A 23,807-nucleotide genomic window follows, 5' to 3' on the forward strand; every position below is an offset into this window, starting at 1 on the left:
ATAAGACAAACCTGCTGGAATCAGATGAGGCTTCATCTTCTTGCTTCTATAAAAAAAGTAAACAAAAAAATGTATTTATTTATAGAAATTCAAATATGAACGATTTAAGGTGGAACCCAAGAATTACTGTACTGACTTGTAGGTTTAAAAAAAACAAAAACGTCTTTACATTTTCTGCACAATGTCAATACAGTTAAAGCTGCAAACGAGTTATGGGTCGGTTTAATGACAGTGTTGCTAAAATAGAAAAAAAAAAATCAGCTCAAACTCTAACAAAAAATCTTGCCTTTGCCACTGAAGCTGTGATTTCCTGGTTTCTGATGAGCAGATTTGAAGAGGAAGCCAAAGCTCGAGCGTCCTCCGCCTTAACCATACATACAGACGCCTAAAAAAGAAGTCACGATGAGCAAAGGGCGCAAACCTTCAAGCCACTGTACATTTATAAAGTGAAGCTGCACCTTCTGTCCTTGGGCCTTCTCACTCTCCTCCTCAGAGCATGGCATAAGGATCACGTTATTGATTTTGCCAAAAGCCCCAACCATGTCGGTAACCTCCTGCTCAGAGGCATCGGTCGGGATGCCCGTCAGGTAAACCAGGCGGTCCACAAAGTCATTGGTGGCTGCAGTCATCCCCTTCTTTTTCTTTTTGGCAGGTGGAGGTTTAATAGCCTACAAACCAAACGCAAAGTTCAAGTTCATAATGTCATAATGAGACTACAGATGAAGAAGAACAACATGTAAAAGTTAAAACACAATGTGAACAGTAACACATGGAATAAAAAACGCCGTCAGCGTACATTTAAACCCTTTGGAACCGAGCATCCTGCGTTTTGAGTGACAGAAAGAACAGGGCAATTCTTTTAAGTTTCTAGATGTGGAGGATTTTTTAAAGCTTTAACAATGAGGCAGAAGATTTAATGTCAATCAGGGCCGGGGCGGGTTTTTCAGCCGGAGGAAGAGGTGCCGTTCTCAGAGCCGTCATTTGAGGACTCTGATTGCAAACAGTAAAAGGCTAACTTTTACCTCTTGGAGAGAGCAAAAGACCGGCACAGCAGTGAAAACGTGACCGTTTTGAGGAGCGGAGTGGAGAACAAGGATTTTTCCAGTTCACAGAGCACCGGCGTTGTCTAAAAATGGCGGAAATTCTGCGGTGCACCGCCACGGCAAAATTAAAACCCTTTTTTTTTTCCAAGACTGAATTTTGTATTTTTGCATGATTTTATGTCTATAGTAGGAATACAACATGGTGAGGTTATGATGAATAAAAAATACCAGGTAAGCAAGTAGTCGAAAATATAGGTGTAAAGTAGGCAAGCATGGAGATTTAGGCGCCAAGCACCAAAGGGTTAACAGATTCAAATGTTCAAAACTCAATAACAGCATTTTGTTTTCAAATTGAAACCAAGGAGAAAAACAAAAGAATCTAGAGAGTATCCAGAAAATGGAAATAGGGAATGAAACTGTCAGATGGTCGTGGTTTGGTTTGGCTCATTTAGTTACCATCAATGTTATCCAAGGAATTTGGCCTAAATCCACAGAAACATCAACTTCAACAAAAAAAAAAAAAGTGTGAGACGGTTTGCACTTGCCGTCTTGGTTGTTTTGGTGACAGGTTTGGCCGTATCCTTGACGTTTTTAGAGGACCCGTGTTTGGAACTCGCAGAGGAGGAGGAGGGTGGATTTCGGTGGCTGCCATCGGAGTCTTCATCGTGTGGCCGTTTCACTGCACCCCGAGAATTACCCCCTGCAAGATTACCAATAGTTATAGCCTACGTGCACGATAGAACTTCCGGTTAACTTCCGTGTTTCGAGTGTGAGGCCGACAACTTCCTGTTGGTCGTGTTATTGTTGTGGGGAGTTTTGTTGAGTTGCTAGTTTTGAGTAAATAGTAGCGGATTTCGGGTAAAAGACAGGCTTCACAACATTGTTGTGTACCCGTGTGCGAATTTGTCAAAGTACAACAGTACTAATATAAGCTTTCATAGCTTTCCAGTATATGTGTCAGTGAGAGCCGAATGGATGGTGAACACGGCGGGAGGACTTCACCCCAAGCAAGACACGTCGTGTTTTGTTTTTGCAGCAATCGGAAAGAAAATGCGTCATGTAAACACGCCGTTCGGAATACTTTGCCCCGGTCAGACTTGTTCGGATCAAAATTTCTTTCCGATCGAGATAGCTGGGTATACCGATCGTTTAGCATGTAAACGGTTCATTCCGATCGTGTGTCACCACTGCTCTTGTTTACGTCACGCATAGATGGTGTTTCGCTGAGAGAAAGCTTTGGAGCTAATATGGGACCGACCAACTGCTCAGCGGACGCCCCGCGAAAAGCGCCGCACCGCTCTCGCCCTGCTGGCTCTCCCCTCTCTTTCACCCCTCACGAGGGAGATGCGGGGGGATGCGTGCCCACTGACGTCTGGACCCGGCACCCGAGCTCTGCGTTCGGGTTTCGGTGCCAGTGGACCGATTGAACCTCTCTGAGCAGAGCAGCCGGCTTTATTAATGTGTTTGAGGGGAGGGTGCTTTGTTACGTGTGAGAATTCGGACTGCGAGCCGACCCGCCGCTCTGGGTTAGCGGCTGCAGGACTCGCGAGGACAGAGCAGAGCACACAGTGTGTGTGAGCTTTTCAGAGCAGAAATGTCGCTCAGTTCTTAGAAACTGTTCAAAAAAATCACATGGAATTGTGTTTCTAGTTGTGCCCCGACAAAATAAAGGTTGATATTATTCCCAGAGATTTACGTGCAGGCAGTATTCAGATTGCAGCGTTTCCCGCATGGTTTGTCCTGGATTTTGTGTCCATCAAAAGGCTAATGTGGGCTAATGTTGTTAGCCTCTCCTAACACTGGGTTCTTCTTCAGTTCTGTTCTTCCACAAAAAAAGCACTGACCACAAGGATTAAATATAAAATGATGAGCGAACAGGCACTTCATAACATTCACAACATTAATAAAAGCACGTTTGGAAGATCGCCTCTTATATACCAAGCTGCTGCATAAATATGTGACAGCAAAGGTTTGTTTACAACGGGACACATTTCCCTTTCGGTATTTTCGACACTATATTTTTTTCGATATTTTGCCCATGTAACCACGATCCTGTAGATGTCGTTCACGGCGATTTTCGGGAGACCTTGTAGACAACGGGTGAAATATGCCATTTCGCAATCAAAATCTGCCGTGTCGCTGCTATAGAAGTCGCAAACCGGAAATGGTCGGCCTCACACTCAAGGCGGCGGAAGTAGAACTCCTTAGTTATGTGCACGGAGCCTATAGTTAGAAGAATATACATATATATGCCTTTACACTGTCATGGTCTGGTACTCTTTAGAAGTTTATTTTTATCCTTTCATTGGTTTACATTCAACCGATTACATCAGACCGGTTTGTTTCATAGAATAAAAAACTAAAACTGCCAAGAATCAACAAGAGATAAACCAACATTTGTGAAATGTCTTACTTCTTTTCTTCCACCTCAAACTAAGCTGATTCCCTACTCATAATTTTTTTTGTTCTTCTTATTTAAAGTGAAGAGTAATGCTGATAATGAGACCATGAGCAACACAAAAAGCAACAACAACATATCAACAAACCTGCTCTGCTCCTCCGATCATGCTGGTAGCCTCTGAATGAAGAGGAGGATGTCCGGTGCACATAGGAGGAAGAGGATGTTCGGTGCACAAAGGAATAAGAGTGTGAGCCGTGATGAGGGGTGTCATACCGATGACTGCGTTCTGAGTAGAGCAAAAACAACGTTTAAGACAACTTTAAAATTCTGATCTGATTGAACTCAAAAAGAATTTCAGAGTCACTTGTCTGTGTTACCTGAGTTATGATAAGGCCGTGGGTGGTGCTGGGAGGAGTAGGGCCTCCCACGTGATCCATGGGAATGGGCCTCCAGCCGACGTCTGCTTGCTGGAGGACTTGGAGATCGAGAGCGGGAATGAAACGGAGATCCATCCTTGGGGTCCCACAGAGCCCGACTGCCGTATCGTCCACTCCGACTGAAAAACACGACTGCAGGTGTTTTCAGAGGCGACCGTACAGCAACCTTCACCACTCACAAGTCCATGAAATATATAGTTGAGACGTTTACTTCTCATGGCTTTGACATCAGAGCCAGCTAATCCTTTGCTGTGCATGTTGGGTATTACTAATGTTTTTCTAACTAGATGTGTTTTAGATTAAAAAGTTACAGCTCAAATACACTTCATCATTAGAAATATATTTTTAAACATCTTTTCTTTCCATAGATTTAATTAAATTATGTATCTTACAGTGGAGAAAACTTGTATATCAAGTCATCCATCTGGTGTTTCAGGTTTTTTTCCAACTACCAGTACATAAAACTCTTTTTCTTTTCCTTTCTGCTTTTCCCTTCAGGGGTCGCCACAGTGAATCATGTTTCCACCGTCTAACTCTCTCGTCTGCATCCTTTCCTCTAACACCAGCTACCATCGTGTCTTCATTCTCTGCATCCATAAACTTCCTCTTTGGTCTTCCTCTAGACCTCTTGCCTGGCAGCTCTAGACTCAGCATCCCTCTACAAACTGTCTCTCCTCTGGACATGTCCGAACCATCTCAGTCTGGCCTCTCTGACTTTATCTCCAAAACCTCTAACGTGTTGTCCTCTGATGTACCCATTCCTGATCCTATCCATCTTGGTTACTCCCAAAGAGAACCCCAGCCTCTTTATCTCTGCTACCTCCAGGTCTGCTTCCTGTCTTTCTTCAGTGCCACTGTTGTTAGGTCAAGCAACACGGGTGGTCTTTCCTTTCACCTTTCCTTTCATTTGAGCTGAAACTCTTCTACATCACACCTGACACTTTTCTACAACCATTCCAACCTGCCTGCACTCGCTTCTTCACTTTTTTTCCACACTCTCCATTACTCTGGACTGTTGACCCTAGATATTGAAAATCCTCCACCTTCTTTATCTCTTCTCCCTGTAACCTCTCTCTTCCACTCGGGTTCCTCTAATCTACACATGTACTCCGTCTTGCTGCGGTAAACCTTCATTCCTCTCTTTTCCAGGGCAAACTTCCTCCACCTGTTCCTTGCTCTCGCTACAAATCACACTATCATCTGCAAACATCATAGTCCATGGTGATTCATGTCTAACCTGATTGAGACAAAGAATGCCACCTAATCGCTGCAAAAACAAGTAGAGGAGATTTTTTTTTTTTTTTAAATCAGTACAATAACTGACCTTGGTGTATTGGGCTTCCAGTCTGGGTACCTTTAAACAAACACATAAATCCAAGTTGAATAACAAACTAAAACTGGACTCTGTGTAAAGGTGAACAGGCATACTAGAAAAAATATTTTGGTAGTAAAATGTAATTTCAATAAAACAAAACAAAAATCAAATGTTACAATGTGCCAATATACAATTTATAATAAACAATATTCATCATGTCCACAAGAGAGTTTATGTGAAAATCTTGAATTTGAATTTGTAACTTAAAACAGACTGATTACGTTTTTATTGCTGCATATTACGTGTCTACATCAAATGCTAACTTTTTTTTTAACAACTATGCTTATAGAGATGGGATGTACTGCCCGACGTCCTCACCTGTTGCGCAGGTCTCTGCAGGCAGAAGTGTGGTTGACAGTGTTTACATGGTCAACCCAGTCCTAAATTGACAAAGAAAATCAAAGAAATTGAAGTCAAAAACGTCATTTTCCGACACAGATGCAAAGAAAAAACTGAAGGCAGAGTAACACACACACACAAGTATGAGGATGAAAATCAAAGACATGATAGTTCAACAGTCCAGTGGAACCTGATCCTTTAAATGCCTCCTATTTAGCAAACCCTCAAAGAGAATTCTTTGACTGTTTTTTCCTCAATCTGTGCTAAAAACTACAAAGAAAGCAAAAAGGTCAAACAGCTATTTAGTTATAATTGTTTATCATAAACCAACACTTAAGCAACCCAAAATGAAAACAAATAAATCGGGGGGCTGGTTAGTTAGATTGTAGAACCCTGCTCAATCAAACTGACATTTAATCACTGATAATCACTAACTTTTAAAAGAATAACAAAATTCAGATAAACTTCAAATTAATTTTTGTGTGAAAAAGTCAAACGTTTCCAGGGATTTGTACAAATTTAAATTAAAAACGAAACAAAAAAATCAAAGAGAATGAGTCTTTATGGAGCCAGACGGTCAGAAGATTGGGAAACTCATCGTAAATAACATGTAAACATTGAACTTTCTCAGATTCTGACCTCATTTAAATATTAAATTTATTTTAAAAAAATCTATAACTTGTTTTAATTGGTGAACCTTAAAGCAGAAAAATGCTTTGATTTCCAACATTCTATTGCAAGAAAATAAAACTCAACTGTTTGTCAGTTTCACATTTTTTAGGACAGCAAAGCATAAAGAGAATTTCTGATAAACCATTTCATCAAAGAAGGACAAATTTCAGATGAAAAGCAAACATTTTCAGGGTAAGACTTTCACCCTCCTGTTTATCTGTGCTGCCTAAGTAAATGAATTACCCACTTTTTATTTAATGAGAATTTCATCGCTGAACATAAGATAACCTATGAAAGGCAATTAGCAAATATTCCTGCACTAAAACTTTACCTAAAAGATTAAACCCACTTCTTAGATTACAATAAAAAGTAAAGGTTTTACTTGATCACGCAGCGGCAAACTGCTGAAAAAAATGTGCCGCAGGTGCATTAGGTCCACATACTTAGAAGAAATCTTGAAACCAAAAATGTTGGGTATGACAAAACAAATTACAAAATATAGGATAAATAAACAAGCATATTTTGACACCACACACAGGTATTTGTACCCTTTCAAAAAATGAAGACTCTTGAAACTGTTTGCATTAATGTTATTCTTCGAATGATGTTTCTGCAGGAAATCTGGATTACTTAAGGCAATAGTAGGGAAGTTAATCACATGTTTTCCCAATGACTAAATTATCCCTGATCCCAAAAGATTAGGAGGACATACAAAAACGTGCAAAGCAGGAACAAATGGGGGACCGATTCTGTCAGTGAGGTAACTGACAAGGCAGGAACAATGAAAAACTGTCTTTGTAAAGTTTTCGGAGAACAGGCAGGTACTCTGCAGTACCAGGTTTAAAATGAATCACTATAAAAAAATAGAAAAAACCTACTTCACTTAAAAATTCATTCATCATTCATTTTTAAAACCGTGTAAACAGATTTCTTTTACAAGTATCTTATTTCTTGTAAAAGTTTTTTAATTTTTTTTTTTTGCTGACAGCTATAAATGGTCATTGTCTAAGAGAAATATCTGTAGGAAACAAATACACATTTGAATGGGGGATGACTTGGTGCAATTATTGCAAAGTCCCAACTTGGCTTTCATTACTCAAAACATTTGCCAATGTCTACTCTTAAAAAACAATATTAAGAATAGGAGAATGATCACCGTAAGATACGTTTTATTTTACAAAGTGATAATTATTTTGTATATAAGGAGTGTATAAAGGTTTTGTGATGACAGAGTTCTCAGGTTGGAGAATTTGGATCCCCAAACTGAACACTCTGATCACTGTCTGCTGTTGGTAAGACAGGAAGTATTCGTGAATAGTTCACACAAGGTTATTTTAGTATAACTGAATCTGGATGTTTTCACTTTTAAGGCAGATGTGCGACACTGGTACAAGGGACATTAACACTCACCTTTTCTTCATCACACTGTTCGTGGCACAGGGAGCAGGTATGGGGATACACCTTTGGAGGCATGGCTGAAAAATCACTAATCATGGTTGGAGTAGGCAACTTCTTGCTACTGCTCGGTCGTGAATTCAATGACGAGGCCACAGAATATCTTGAGGCAGAATCACTCCTGGCTTCTGACGTGGATCTTGGTTTTGACACTTCCTGTCGGTAGTCTCTGTCCAAATTACGAGATTTGGGTGACAGAGGATACTGACGGGCAGGTGACCGACTGCTCCGGCGTTTCTCACTGCTTGTTCTGCGATAGTCCCTGTCTTCAAGCTTGTTTGCTTCTTTGCGTTCCATACGAATTTGCCTTCTTTCGGGTTTATCCGCTTTTGAAACGGTCGATGATGACGATGTTGGGTACATTTTAACTGTCCTTTCGCTTGAGAGCGGCTCCCTTTTGAAAGTCTCTCTGGATGTACCCTCATCTTTTCCCCGACTGGCATGACCATAGTCAATGACTTTACCTGCTGTCTGTGTGACAGTAAGTAGGCTCGGTACCTCCGGGGGATGAGAGGAGCTGGTAGCAAGTTTTGGCATTTCATGGATGTTGTGAGAAAAAGAACTTGAGGAAGTGGAAGCAACATTTTTCTGCTGGCCCGACTTGTTAATCTGGATGTCCCTTAGAATGAATGGCAAAGTGTCTGGGGTTAATTGATCGTCAGGGTAGTGGCTCAACACTTCTAAATCCTCGTTTGAAAGTCCAAAGCTGGCCAAGATGCTGCCAGCACTTTCCGGTGTGTACACATTTTGAGGATCGCTTCCACCACCATGAGGCTGACGATTTTGAGTCTGCTGTTGTGTTCCTTGAAGGTTGACATTCGGTGGGGGACTTGCAAACAGTTTTTTTGGAGGTGGATAGTTTGACCAGTTTATTCCCTGTTGATGACCAGTCGGGTTTTCTGCTGAAAGCAATAAAGGCTTTGAACCAAAGCCTCCATGTTGACCAACCACAGGACCTGAGCTGTGGCTAGGTTGATTCCCACGATCCATTTGACGGTGGTCCATGTCCCTTGTGCCCCGGATAGATAGGGCTGACTCCAGCTCTTCAGGAAGTTGGGTGGGACGAGGAAACGGAAAAGTCATTCCTTGCACATTTGAGCAGTTTGAATGTTGATTTGGAGGAGTCGGGAGTAGAGGCGGCCTGGGTGCATTAGGAAAGCGTTGTGATCCTGGTTGCTGGGGTCGCTGGTGATACATGGTTGCAAATAGATTCCGTTGTGAAACTGTAAAAGCTTTACAGTTCGTGGTGGGGTTTAACCCCACAGTTGCCACTTGCTGTCTATTTAGAAGACCAAGAAGGGCGAGGTGGGTAAACACAACTCTTGAAAGTTCGTTGTTGCAACAATGATTGCCAGAGAGAATAGATGCCAGTAAAGCAAGCTGCTGAAGGGCAATCAGTGTCTGAGTCTCAACCTGAGCAATACGAAGGGCTGTTACTGCCGCCGCAGGTCCAAATATCAAATGAGCTCCTCTGGTGCGGTTGGCGATGGACAGCGTTGCACTGCGTTCCAAACGAAGGGTGGAAGAAAGGTGTGAATTACTGTCTGAGTACACGAAGAGGCTGAGGTGGAAAGCAGAAATATACTATTACGTTATACAGGGTTACATTTTTCATTCAAAAGTTAGCTTTAAATGTTTTCCCCCAAAGCACTTTCTCCTATGTCAGATTTCATGTAACTTCAGCTTCTTCATCCAATATGGTGAACAAACATTTTTTTCACTTGCCATGTCACACAGAAAAAAACTAACAAAACGTGCTTTCAAAAATAAGATCTCCCAAACCAAAAATATTGACTTAATAGTCTAACTGCCAAAACAATTCCCAACTTCTGAAGATTTCACTTTTCTGAAAGTTTCTATTTTCAGACAAAGCAGAATCATTATCTCTGTCTCAACAAAAGCACAACGCAACGCTTTCTGGAACAAATACAGCAAATTTTATCTCAAGAAATCCTCCACATAAAGCTACCTAATAACAACACTTAAAATTTGATATCATCCCTATCATGCTAGAGAAGATTTAAAACGAGCATTAATCTAAAAAGGGCATATTATTAACAAAGTCTGGGTAGTTAAGTTGCATCCACTAATGCTACATTCACACTGCAGGCTGAAACGACCCAATTCCGATTTTTTTTGCCCCTATGCAACCCAATTCCGATCTTTTCATGACAGTCTGAACGACACAGATCCGATCTTTTCAATTGCGACCCAGGCCACTTGGGTATGCCGTCCTGATTCCGAAACGTATCCGATCTTATCAATTGCGACCGCCGTCTGACCGGCCAGGCGGCTTGATTCCGAACCATACGTCATCAATACGCAACAAACGTCATCATTTTGCGTTGAAGTAGGCGGGAACGAGAACATAAACAACAACCATGGCAGACGATGCTGCTGAGACCAGTCAGTGGAAGGGAAGCGATGTCCCCGATTGGATTAATATTTGGGGTGACAGCAGGCCAAACTCCAGGGCTCTTATCGCAACCGGCGGTTTTTGAAAAAATTTCCAGCTAAATGGCCAAGCGTGGTATTGAACCTTTCCCGCGATGACTTTTTTTTTCTTTCTCCCCTTTCCGACCGTGATCAGAAGCGCGGGGGACCCAAGGCGGATCCTTCTCCTCCTCCGCCCAGTTCTGACCCTTAGATTCTCCAGGATTCTCCAGAGCGGGTTAATAAAGAATCAATAGCATTTATTCTGGGGGAAACCTTCTTCTATTACCGTTCTCCGTCCTCCGTAACACACAACATGAATGCGCGCCCACACTGCCCCCCCCCCCCCCCAATTTTCCACCGCTGCACGCGCTTTTCTCCTGTCTGTACGGCGCGCGCGGCCCTAACACATCCTCATTCTACTACAGTGGGTACAGACGATTTGCAAAAAGAGCTCCACTGTTGACAACACTGTTGTTGACATCTATTGTTCACGTTGGCTCCGCAAACAACGAGTGACGTCGTTCACCGTTGAGTACTCTTCTGCGCATGCGGGTCAGTTTTGGGTCGTGGAGACCACAAAAGTTCGGATTTACTTGGAAATGTGAACGGTCTTGCAAAAAATTCGGAATTTTTCAAAAAATCTGAATTGAGCATTAAGCCCTGCAGTGTGAACGTAGCGTAAGTGTCAAAAAATGTGAGACCAAGTACAAAACACAAAACGTACTATCTAAAATGTGTAGGTCTAATGTGGAAAAGTCAGAGGTTTTGCTATTTTTCCTGTTTTGTTTTCAAATCTACAACTTACAGCAATAAAAGAAAGTTGGCGTTATGTTACTTAGTGGTACCGAGCAGAAAACTGCTGTTTACTACTCACTCCCTACGTAAACATGACTTTTAACCAAACAAACAGATCTACTTGATTAAAATACATTTTAAGACAAAAAGATGGCACATAAACTACAGCTAGGACATGATGCAATCTAATGTAATCTAAACTACAGATTTTATTTTTACCAAAACTCTTACAATTTATAGACAGGAAAAACTAAAGTGCTATCAATCTGCTTCAAACCTTTTAAAACCAGAGCTGTCCCCAGCGACAGGAAATAACACATGCTCTATGAACTACCGTAACTCTTGCCCCGTTTCAGCGCAAAGCTGTTGTTCTCAGCTTCAGCATCCATTAGAATTACATTAATTGCGTAAACGGTTGAAGAGTTACGGTTATTCAAAGAAGGTCAAGACTGGAGCTACAGCTCTAGTCTTGAAAGGTTAAAGTCTTTTTTAGAGCTGTAAGAAATTAGAAAACAAACTAAAATACAATTGTTTTATAATGATACATACCACAATGTTAAAAGACAAACTACAGATTATCAGACTTTTGAGAGGATTTCATTGGAGACTTATAGTTAAGAAAGATCATGCAACACTTAGGTGCTGTCAAAGGGAAATTAGTTCTGCTTTAAAACAAGTAAATAAAATTTTGCTTAAATCCTTACGAGGGATAATATTATTTTCCCACTGTAGGAAGCAGCATTATTTAGCTCAAGTACTCTAGGGGCATATCAGACAGACAACTACTGTTTAATAACTACAGGGAAATGCGTATGATAGCTATGAAAGCATTAAAGAAAGGTACGAGACCTTCTTTTAATATTTGAGAACACAATGTTGGACAATAATGAGCTATTTTATCAATTTCACCTTGCTGTGCACATCACAACTTTAAATAGTGACTAAAAAAATACGCGTGAAGTGTAGTTTTTATTACCACAACTGCTACTATGACTAAAAAAAGAAAAAGAAATATCAATATTTATTAAACAGATGGTATAATGATTAAACATAAATAATTGCAATTAAAAACTTACTTGGCAATTTAATTGAGCAGCACTAGTTTGAAAGAATCAAACCAAAAGAAAATAACAGCAGTCTGCATTGAAACAGAGCAACAGCATCATTAAAATTATTTATTGTTCCCACAATTAAGCACAATTTTTCAACTCTGATTTTAAATAACAGTGCGTGATGGATATTCTTGCTCAAAGTTCACAAAAATCTGAGCGAGAAACAATAAAATAAGACTGATTTGATGGAGCTTATGTTTAGAGAGGGTGTCAGGCAGGAAATCCATCTTAAAACCACTGCACTGAGCATGTGAACAAGCAAATCAGTTGTAACAAAACATAGTTCACATGAAGGGCCACCAAAGACAAAAACTGAATAAAAATGCCACCCATAATCACAGCAGGCTGCAGCTTAACAGTTACACTTACACTCAAGTTTTCCAAAGCAAAGATGCCAATGAGTCAGAGCCTGCAATGAACCAAAAACCATGTTGGATCTTGTTCTAGACTAATTAAATCTACTACAACAGGATCTATGATGTAACTGCAACACTGGCAGTTAAACCACTGTTTTGCTACTTTGTCTATATGTAGAAATGTTTTACCATGAGTGAAGACGTCAGTGATAAAAATATTGGATTCAAGGTATCACTGGTACTAAAGATCAAATATATATTTAGCACACTGAAGCACAAAATGAAGTGAACTTTGGGAAAAGCAAATGTGCCAGCAATAACGTAAACATTTTGAAACTTTTTTTTTGCATATTTCCTACAATACTCGATTCGTGTTGCATTTAGAATTGCTTCCCTTAATGCAGACTTTTCTTAAAATTTGAAATTAATATTTTTGAACACCACTCAACACAAGTGACTAGAAGTACATTACACAGTAAAAGATACAAGAAAAGATCCATAGAATATCAATATTGGCAGATAATTGCCTATTTTTTAATTAAAAATACTAGCGGGTAAAACTTTTCTACCGACCAGTCTCTCTTTTAATCATATGGCCATGATGACAGTATCAGCACTCTTGCAACAGACTTCAAATTTGCCACTGTGCTAAGATAACCTGTCAGTTTACCTGTCATTTTGCACCATAAATAAACACTCGTAAAATCTGAGCCTCTCTTACTATTTTTGCCTTCATTTGGAGTCCATTGCTAAAAGGAAAAAAGCCAGAGCTACTAGTGACAACAGTTCAGAACTACATGCATTAGAGATTTTTTACATTTTAAATGAAAGTTTGCATTTATTGTTTCTTTTGTGTGTGTGTGTGTGTGTGTGTGTGTGTATCTTTTTACGACTCTTATTTTGTGTGATCATGCGACAATTTTAAAATTAGATTCGAGATTTTACTGTTACTGAGTCGTTTAATGTAAATTGTACTTTTTCTTTTTAAACTGTACATTGTAAATTGTACATTTTAACCACAGTTTGTTTTTTGAATTAATCTTTTTAACTGAATATTAAAAAAAACAAAAAATATTATCCATGGTTTTGATGGAGTTTTCTACACTTACATTTGACACTTTAATCTTCTACAGTTTGGCAGTATTTTCTGTGCTTTTTCCATGGTTCAGTCCCTTGTACAATGTTTACGTGACGTGCGTGTGTACGTGATTTTTGTTAATCTTTGGATTGCATGCTTTGTTTCCTTTGTTGTTGCTTTTTGTTTCACTTTAAGAATGGGCTCACTGTGTAACACTTCATAATTCAGAGGTGATAAATAACTAAATTAAATTTGATAAACAGTGAATTCTCGAAACTGTTACAACCTCGAACTTAAATCAACCAAAATATCTCTTTTGATTGATTGCCAAAGGCGAAAACACTGCAACCCGGCAAAAAAGACAATTTGTAACCAACATTACGGGTGCGCAGCAAACAGGGCCTTTACCCGAATCATCCTTTTCGGCCCACATATATACATTTTTTGTTTTCAAAACATACACCTTGCTTTTTACAAAGGTTATAACTGTTAACTGATTAATGCAAACGAATAAATTTCTTAAGGAAATTGTCGCTACTGCAGACCGACCCGTCAGCCATTTTGGTTTACCTAAACAAGCTAGCTGGCTAATACTAGCCACAACCAAGATTTTTTTTAACCAAGAAGTTGGTATATTTATGAACTTTTAAGTACGTTTGCGTCTGTATAGTGCATTCTATAAGTACCTTTATAGGGAGCAGACGTAGTTTTCAGCATAAATTGAAGGGTTTGTATCTGTTACTAGAGCCAGACGTCTCCTTTCCGCCATGAGCGTTGACACGACGTACTTCCGTTATGGGATTTTCAGAATAAAGCTCAAGAGTACATCCGTAACATTTGCACCGCATTATTTTACACTATTTTCAAAGCATTTTACGTCGACTTTCATATAAATAGAATCAAAAGCTTTTCTTTATGACAAACAAATGGGCTCTGATTTTTTTCCCACCACACTGAGCATATTATTGAAACTACAGAAGGTGGAAAAATGTTTAATCATTGACATTAAAACTTCAAGCATAGGTTTCTATTAACTCATTCTCTAGACTTTACAGGAAATTATGGGACATATGTCACATTATGACTAACACTGCTACAATCATTGGTTCTACTGACCCGTGTACTATTTATGATTTGATTAAAATAAATCCTTTGGCAGATGATCAGGTCTGGTGTTATTTCAACCCCACCTCCTCGGAGGGGTACACCTCTAATCTTTTGAAAGCAGCATCATCAGTAATGTGCCTCAAGTGAGCCTATTTACTCACTTGGCTACAGAGATGTTTTTAAAGACCATTTTTGCATGTTCCTTCTCTTACTTGGCTTCTCTGACTTGTCCAACATGTTACTAATCCAGACAGCTCAAGACATGTCAAATGCATTGACGGAATGGTTGTGGTTTAGAAAGCTGCAAAAAGTAGCCAAATACTTGTAACAATATAAAGAGTGTGTAATTTAAGAAAGAAGACAGTGCAAAGAGAATGTGATCATGCAGAGTCTATATAGCTGCTATGACTGCATGACCATGAGGGTTGATCTGTATCTAAGGGCTGTTTGTGCTGTAGCATTTGTGGCTTGTGGCTACATAGTTAGGCAGTAGCATGAAGGGTCTTGTCCAAGGACCCACACAGTTTTTAAATTTCAGTGCAGCTTTTAATGTATTTGTTATTTGCAGCGCTTTTACATGTTGTTACATTTTTGTGGAAAAAAACAACAATTTACTTTAAAGATTTTCATTTTGTTTTCAAAATCAGATTTTATTTGTTATTGCTTAAATTAGGATTATTTCATGACTGTCATGGCAAAAGTTAGGGGCCTAAAAGACATTACTTTAGAACACTGTGGTGATGTAAATTAAATAAATGTTTTGTTTTGTTTCCGTTCATGAGGGGGGTGGGAGGTGTTAAGGGGATTGGATGTTGTGTGTGGGTCAGGGGAGGGGTGGAGGGGGGCACACATCTTATATGATTATATGTATATATAAGTTTTATTTTGGTGCAAAGCACTTGGAGTTAATGTTTCATGTCAATAGTGCTACATTAATTAAGACTGACTTGATTCGCGATTGATAAATTCCATTTCAACTAAAAATGTAGCTAAAATTAAAAAATGAAGCATGTATATTCCTTTTTATTGCATTTAATTTAATTTAAACAAGAATTAAACTGGCCTATAGTTCAATAGCAAATTTTACCTTGAATTGTTTTTCTATTAGAAATTTCCTGGTCACACCAGTGGTTCGCCAATGCTGTCACCATGATTCATAGGCCGTTTTAATAATGGCAATTCCCTCAAGGGCCAAGTTCATGGGCTCAGCAAATATAGAAAACAGTAATGGTCACTTGTATTTGTCCTTGTTCTGTGGGATAATTGTTTCACAGATTAGTTGTCTGGCTTTAGAACTAACCCAAATTAAAACATTTCCACCACCGTGTCCTTACAGTAAAAACATGTGAGCAAAAAAAAACCTTTTATAATTTGAGGATATATTTGAGTAGTTTTATGACCTGGGTCTCAAAGAGGATTTACTCTCTTTTGCACACGACTGTGAAGACTGTGTACATTAACAGATGCTCCTAAACATAGTCACCTAACTGTGGGTCACAATAAGCTGCTTGCACAAATAAATTGGAGGGCATTTTTTATGAGATGGCTGTAAAGTTTGTTTTTAATCCTGAGAGACTTATCGAGCTGGTACAGCAGCCCCCATAAAAACTGATCTCCTCCCAGCAGGCATGTTAGGTCAGCCGACGCGTTCTACAGCTATAATGTTTTTTTATTGGAGGCAGTCCGGTACACAACAGGATTTTTTTTATTCAAACCTTTTTTGTTTCCGTTGCAATCATTTGGATTAACACATTTTTGCCATCAGTAATAATTATTTTTCAGTAAAAGTTTGTTTTTTAAATAATATTTTGCAGAGACGGTCACTTGAGTTTTTTTGCAAATCCATGAAAAACTGTTAAAACTTTGGTCATAAATCTAATTCCAGTGTCTGTTTAGTTATGGACACTTAAATACAGTGTACCGTTTTAGCTTTATAGCCAAATCCTGGTTTTCTTATGATTTTATTATTCAGCTAGATTTATTAAAGAAGGTTTTGAAGGGGAATGGATTTGGAGGTGAATGTCTTGATGCTTGGAGAAACCATGCTGGCAGATGCTGGAGATGCGGCAGTGGCCTGTCATTGGCTGCTGGTGGAATGAAGTGTGCGCCTGCTGACACTCAAATACTTTGTGTGTCAGATGAACCAGCTGCTGCGATCTCTGTCTCATGACCGACATCCAAGAACGGCTGAGCAGGACACGCCTGAGCGGCTGCTCCTCATAAAGCTGTCTGTGATTTGGGATCACGCCTCTTGTCTCTTATGGATTTGAAATGCCAGTATCATTTCTGTGGAGAATGTTGCACTTGATCCTTTAACCAGCAAGAGTAGGTTTTAATAAGCTCAAACATCTTTGGGATGCCCGAAAGGGCCATGTCAAAGAATAGAGTTTACTGGCTGCCTAAATGATGTTGTTAAAGTTCATTGCTTATGTCACCTGTCAAAGGGCTCACATGCACAGTATTCCATTACATTCAGTGACAGGTGATCTCAGCAAAGAGGAATTGGACATAGAGTCAAGGAGCAACCCTAAAATATTCCACAAAGCCATTAAAGTGATTTACATCACAAGCCATATGGCATAAATTTGCAAAAGGTTGATGGTTAAACATAAACTATTTCGGACAGTACCTTGACAGCTTCAATAATCTTCCCAAAAGAACCAGATTGCTTGTGATATAGGTTTAAGGGAAGTTGATTAATTAAAGACCCACACTTATAGCATTTTTTTCATGATGGAAGAAATATATATATATATAATAAATTAAGATCAAAACTGCATTTCTGTGTATTTCTTTTTCAGAGTGATGTGAATCAGGCGCAGATGAAAAAATGCCGTTGGAAAAAGCTTGTAGTTTTTTCGTACAAACTACAATCTAAAGGCCCCAAGCTCCGTGCTCCACTTCATTCTGATGCATCCACTAGCAGACGAATGCAGTAAATCCAATAACGTCTTCGTTTTCATCATCTGAGGCAGCATCTGGCTCAAAACTGTACGGCTGGACACCTCCGATGGTGCTCGCCATTTTTGTTGCACCGGTAATGTTCGGTTGGGGTTGTGAGGGGCCATAAGCTAGCGGGAGAGGGTGCAAGGAGAAGCATGATGGAAAATGAGTTTACTCGTCACCAACAGTCCCGCCCACAACTCAAACGCAAATTTCTTTTTTTTTTTTTTTTTTTTTTTTTTTTTTTTTAAACTTGTCCTGTCCAACAGCTGGGCAGACAGATGAGAGCTGAGGGCCTCTTGTGTTGGACAGATTTTACTTTAACAAGAGGGGTTATTAATCTTCAGACAAACCAAAGGTATGTCTGGATAAACCCCTTTTGTAATTGAGGCCAAACTTTATTAATTTCAATCATGTCTGAAAATCTTTGGTGTTGGACCGGACGGAAAAGGAAAGAGGGGAAGAAGAGAGAGGGACGATAGAGAGAGGGGGGGTAGGGGGTGATAATAGGAGGGGAAGGGGGATAAGACCATGAAGCAGCATAAAGCAACAAGTTTACTGGTTGTTAATCATTATGGTAACGTTCAAATGTAGTACAATAAGGGCGGAGCCTGTCCACACACACACTCAAATGTTATAAACACACCTGCTAGCTGCAAAAAATGTCCACCTGTCGACATATATACAAAACAGATAGTGTTCACACGCATACTTATGCCTTAAAACCAACTAGTGTGAAATATTTCAGTCATTCAGTCATGCAAACTGTAAGTGCAAAGGTGAGCTAACACCTGTGCTCAGGTGAGTGTTTATGTTCTTCTAAAATGGATGGTGGAACGTGGAAAGAAGGAGGGAGAGTGCCCAGCCATCCCCACCCCAAGACCCCCACCGCAGCAGCAGCGGCAGCCGGAATCCCCCCAACGCCACACGGGAACCGGCAGGGAACAACCGCCGCCCGGGCGACCAAGCCCGCCACCCAGGCCAGGGCCAGCAGGACCGCCGCAAGGCCCCCAGAGCCAGAGAGCAGGGAAGCACGGAGGGAGAGAGAGCGCCGCCCCAGCCCAACCAGGAGAGCAGCCCCCCCGCCGCGCCGGGAGAACCCAACGCAGGGCCCCACCGGAGACGGACGCCCACAGCCCCAGACGAGCACCCCACCACCACCCAGGAGTTCCGGGCATCCCCCCGCCCCAACCCCAGGTACGAGCCAGGACCCCCCAAGGGAGACCCGCTCCGCGCTCCAGGCAGCCATCCGCCCGGCCCGCGGCTGGTCCAGGGAGGAGCGGGGCAGGGGCCCGCCGCCCCCGCCCAAGAGGGGGGGAACCCCGGGGAAAAAAAGAGGGCCCACAAGGGGTGTTGTAAATATGGCCCGACCAGGCTCGGCCACAGTTGGAAATATGGCGGGGCCCAGCGCCCAGGAGCAAGGACCAGAACCCACTCCCCAGGGACACGAACACTCCCGGCTCAGATGTAATGTGAACCCCCCCGCCGCGCGGAGAGAGCACCGCCGGGCCCAGGAAGCCGGCACCCCGGGGACACGGCCGCCGTTGCAAAGGGGCCCGTACCCCCCACCAGGGAAGAGGCAGGGGACAGATGGCCCTAGGTCCCACCTTCCTTGCAAAATGTGTGTGCGTGTATGTGTGTTTGAGAGGGTGTGTGTGTGCATGTGTGTGTGTTTATGTTGGAATGTATATATTGAGGGGGGAGGGGTGTGTGTGCTAAGGGGGGTGCAGTTAAAATTGGCGGGTAGGGCACTGAGGGGACATCTCCTGATTACTCACAGTGACGTCCCCTCACCCTCCCCACCAAGGGACCCTAAATGTCTAAGGTGTGGTTAAAATTGGCGGGTAGGTAACGCAAATTTCTAATGTCAACTGTCGGTCTGCAGAAACTACGTCCTGGAAAACGACGATAGGTTTTTTGATTTTGGCTAAAAACGGCATAATCATAATAAAAAGACCACCGGTAACGTTTATATCAAAAGATGTTTAGAGTGGGACTTTAGCTGACTTTTTAATGATGACTAAAAGCCTATATGTTTTCCTTTAGTAGAAGTTCCGATTTAGTGCAACATTCTAACCAGAACAAGGTCAGATGGACTTACTAAACCTTCTCTCTTTAAAAGGGAAGACAGTTGCCAATTATTTATGTAGTTATATCATTTTGAAGTAAAGATGGCACCAATCTACATTCAAGGTAACTAAAGATCAAGTTTACTTTGATAGCCTGAACTCAGGCATAATTCAGTGAGATATGGTCTAAACCTGCATTTTTTTTGTCTCTCAGGTCCTCATGATGTTTGTTGTAACACTGTATCAAAACTGGTCAGAAACACTGGAACCAAATGTTGTTCTTACAGCGTTTGGCATATCATCAATGTTTTAACTACATTTCTACATTATTTTCATTGACTGGTACCAGAAATGCAAGTTAGATATGGTTTTAATTGACATTCATACTTCACGTTTGCTACCTTCTTGCTCTTTTCATGTTCTTTTTAGGGAACCAGTAACTTTTTACAAAGTGAAAGTGAAGTTACAATGTAAAACAATGTATACAAAGATTTGATGATTTTAAAAAATGCGTATGTCTAATACTGATGATACAAAACACCTTTATGCTGTTTTTTCTGTGTTTACCTTTTCCAAGTAAACAGTAGAAAAGGAAGCCAAACAAACATGGCGCCTCTAAGAATAGAAATGACGGCAAAGTAGGAAGCATGCAAGACAAGACAGCGTCTTGACCGGGCGCTAGAGGAAGGTGATAACCCACACATGTTGTTTCCCTCATGTTGTAAAGACACAACACCTTAAGAGGCTTCAGGAAGGAAGGCAGGGAGGCGTTAGTCTTTAATCAGTAAATAATGATGATGTCAAAGAATGTGACCTGTACATCAAACATATAAATTAATCAACATTTGTCGTGAAAACTGTGATAACGTATTGAAAAAGCTGCCATCTTTGTTGTGGGCACATCCCAGTTGACTGTCGGTTGGATCACCAAGGTTGCTAAAGACTACTTTGGCCTTGTATATTTTGGTTTATACCATGGTCCGTGTGAATACTCGATTCTGATTGGCTGCTGGGTGTGCATTAAAAAGTGATATTCCACAGTGATAACTGCACGGTGAAAAAGCTTAAATGTTTTTATCACTGTGCCGGCTTCTTAAAACAACCTTTTGCTTCATCATTTGGACAAGAACAAGCGCTAAGAGGTGAACTTTCTCTCTGAACTGATGCTTTATTCAACCCATCGGAAAAACCAGCATATATATATCCCTTTATATCGCCGAATCTTGACTGCAGCGGTGGTGTGGTGTGACGCGGACTATTTGACTACAGTGCGCTTTTTGTGAGAAAAGCCATCCAAATTGGAAAAAAAACAAGAATTAAGGACTAAAAGTTTTTCTTTAATTTGTGCTAATATGGCCAAATGAAAGGTTAAGTAGGTCAAGTTAAAGAAAGACAATGAAAGTTTAACATTTTCTCTTGAAGGAGTATTTTACTTAAAGAATATACAAGAAAAATAAGTTCTAAAATGTATTTTTCTGTTTGTATTTTTATGCTTTTAGAGGCGTTCATTGAAATGTTAGTCAGCTCCCTTTCAGACAGAGAGACGTCCAATTTATGATCTGCTGTGATTGCACCCTGCTGGTAGGGGTCACAGGTCAGGGCAAGGGGCAGAAATGTACCTGACTTTATCCTTCTAACTTTAAAAATATATTTACCATCACAAGGATTTTTTTAATAGTTCATATCTGCTTGCCTGACATGGCCAGCTCTCAAAAACCCATAAAGGTTTACTGTTCAATAACAAATAATTTTGAATTTTCAAATTACAGCCTTTGCTGGACATAGAAATAGAGAGATTAAACTTTTTTTGTGTTAGAAAGAAAAATGTTACACTTTTTGACTTTGAACTCTGATTTCTTCCGTAGCTTAATGTTACACCATTAGAAAATCTTGTTTGAAAGGAAAGCCTCACTAGATTTATGTTTGTTTTAATGTTTTTTTCTTAGATTGAAAGTAATAATTTGTTCCTTTAAATCACCATGTCAAGAGAAAAAAGGAGCTGATCTATGGCACAAAATATTTTCATAGTCAAGGAACCGTTAAAGTCCCACTTGATTTGTTGTAAAAGTAGGACTAGGGATCTTTTAATTATGATTATGCTGTTTTTAGCCTAAATCAAAAAAATCGGTGTTGTTTTCTAGGACATAGTTCCTCCAGAGCAGCAGTAGCTCATCACTAATTCTCCTCTGAGAAAGACTTTGCTCAATTCCCGTGATCCCTTTGTTTACACGCTCTCCCGCTAGCTTACAGTCCCTCACAACCCCAAGCTAACATTAGTGGTGCGGCAAAAACGGCGAGCATTATTGGAGTTATCCAGCCGTAGGGCTGCAGGGAGCTTGTGGCCCGTTGACTGTAGCTTGTACGTAGCAACTACAGTCTATGTTCTCCATCATGAGAAAAAAATTCTACAAGAACACCAACATGATTTTCATTGGAGCGGATCTTTATGTTTGGGATAAGGTGTGAATTTAAGTCAGATGCAAATTTTACTTTGAACCAGTAAAATTCAGACCAAAACCCTGCTGGTTGATCAAGACTTGTACTACTTTTTGTGAGTATTTGATTGCATTTTTTTTGTCTTTAGCCAGTTCCATTTTCCATTAAAATTCCCTGTTAAAGCAATGCTCTTAAATGTTGTTTCACCTTTGCTGCAACATTTATGTAGTGATTACATCAGTTGAAGAAAACTCCTCTTTTAATGACGAAATGCAGATACAAAGTGTGATAGAAAGCAAATGGAGGTGAAATCAGACCGACAGACAGGCAGCCCCTCAAATAATTGTCTTAAAGTGTTTACATTTCACTTAATTTCTTTTTAAAAAAATCCCCCGTAAATGTGCTAAGAGGTTCATATTTCCAAGGGTCAAAGTGACACGTGCTAAAGAACTCTAGCCAAGGTATGGAGCCAGTTGTGTGAACTCCTTTATAAAATCCATTCGCAATTTATCACCTATACAGTTAGAGCTCAGTGAGATTTAACCCCTCAGCTAACAGGATGTTTAGGTGACAAATCCTTAAACATTTGCTGACAATCAGATCTGATGTGTGTGCCACTCTGTGTGTGTGTGCCTGATACAGGCTGACAAGCTGGGACTTATGGGATGAGCTTAGAATTTAGAGCTGTCTCCACCAGATGAAAAACGAGTCTTCTCCTAATAGAAAACTGCGAATTGATCCAGTGGACACAAACAATCCTCAGCCTGATGAAAGTTAAATTGCCACTGCCCTAAAAAACATTCAAACATGTTGAAAGTTTAGTTGCCACTGCCCTAAAAAACATTTAAACATATCTGTTAACACACGACTGCTAAAACAACTGAGGGTTAACAAGATGTTAGTGGTTAGGCAACATTCATAGCCACAGTTCCAGGTCTTTTGGACTGAAAGGAGAGACTTTACTCCAATATTACGGTAAATATTTCTGACTTCTTTATGATTGAGTACAATCAAATATTAACTGTAGATCAGATAACAACACTACAATATAAAGCTCAGGTGTTTTCTTCCTAAAGCAGAAATCAGCTAAAATGTTCCCTCAAAGATTTAAAAAAGATAATCCCACATTTTAAAAAACTGTTTATAGACCACGGTCCAAAAGAAAAGCACTAAACGAACTACAATTACCAGCCTGAGATGTCACAACAGAACGTTCTCCATTAGCATTAGCACACAATGTCAAAAACTCCAGCTGGCCTTCAGACAAGGGGAGCACGTCCGTCTCTCCACAAGCATTTCCCAGAACTTTGTTGCTATGACAACATGCTTGTTTGATGTTCTGCAATACCACAATTTGGTATTTAAAGCTGCAATATGAGATGGAGAAGCTTAATAATTTGTGCTAAGGTTGTTTTAATACAAAGTCAGATGAATTCCCTTTTCATATTTATGTTTCCTCCTCCTTTCTTTAAAAATGGCAAACGACTCATTTTGCTTTTTCACTCACCGATGAGCTGCTTTACTGAGGTTACCATTGGCCAGAGAGACTCGCCTCTTCTTACTAGTCTTCTGCATCTCTGGAGCACTCAGGAAAGGTTGATAAGAAAGTCCCTCAGTGATCCAGTGAAAATAGCCTGAGGTGAGAAGACCCACCTGGAGCTTTAGGCATTGGAAGTGTATCTTTCTTTCAGATTGAAGTGTGAAGGAGAGAATGCTGAATGTTTGTGTGTGTGTGCAGCCTGCAGTTTGAGGA

The 23,807-nt window shown here is 40.4% G+C and overlaps 1 protein-coding gene across 9 annotated transcripts in view; it reads right to left on the bottom strand.

Annotated features, from left to right (window-relative positions):
* The window catches only part of LOC101162573 (uncharacterized), a 30,015-nt gene extending 6,208 nt beyond the window's left edge, over positions 1-23,807 (bottom strand). For 2 of the 9 annotated variants that reach the window (XM_023954894.2, XM_078946723.1), the window contains exons 1-10: positions 23,562-23,757; positions 7,678-9,283; positions 5,575-5,636; positions 5,206-5,235; positions 3,822-4,000; positions 3,590-3,730; positions 1,589-1,743; positions 459-668; positions 287-385; positions 12-46 (exon numbers count right to left, since the gene is read on the bottom strand). In XM_023954894.2, coding sequence (XP_023810662.1) covers positions 12-46; positions 287-385; positions 459-668; positions 1,589-1,743; positions 3,590-3,730; positions 3,822-4,000; positions 5,206-5,235; positions 5,575-5,636; positions 7,678-9,283; positions 23,562-23,629 — 2,585 coding nt within the window. In that variant the 5' untranslated portion in view covers positions 23,630-23,757. Of the gene's footprint in view, positions 1-11; positions 47-286; positions 386-458; positions 669-1,588; positions 1,744-3,589; positions 3,731-3,821; positions 4,001-5,205; positions 5,236-5,574; positions 5,637-7,677; positions 9,284-14,185; positions 14,326-23,561 lie in introns of those variants that run through there. The other 7 variants (XM_078946764.1, XM_023954901.2, XM_078946774.1 and 4 more) reach the window with 5 other exon arrangements.

Source organism: Oryzias latipes, chromosome 1 (assembly GCF_053564925.1).
Source record: "Oryzias latipes strain Hd-rR chromosome 1, Olatipes_Hd-rR_3.1".
NCBI classification, from domain to species: Eukaryota; Metazoa; Chordata; class Actinopteri; order Beloniformes; family Adrianichthyidae; genus Oryzias; species Oryzias latipes.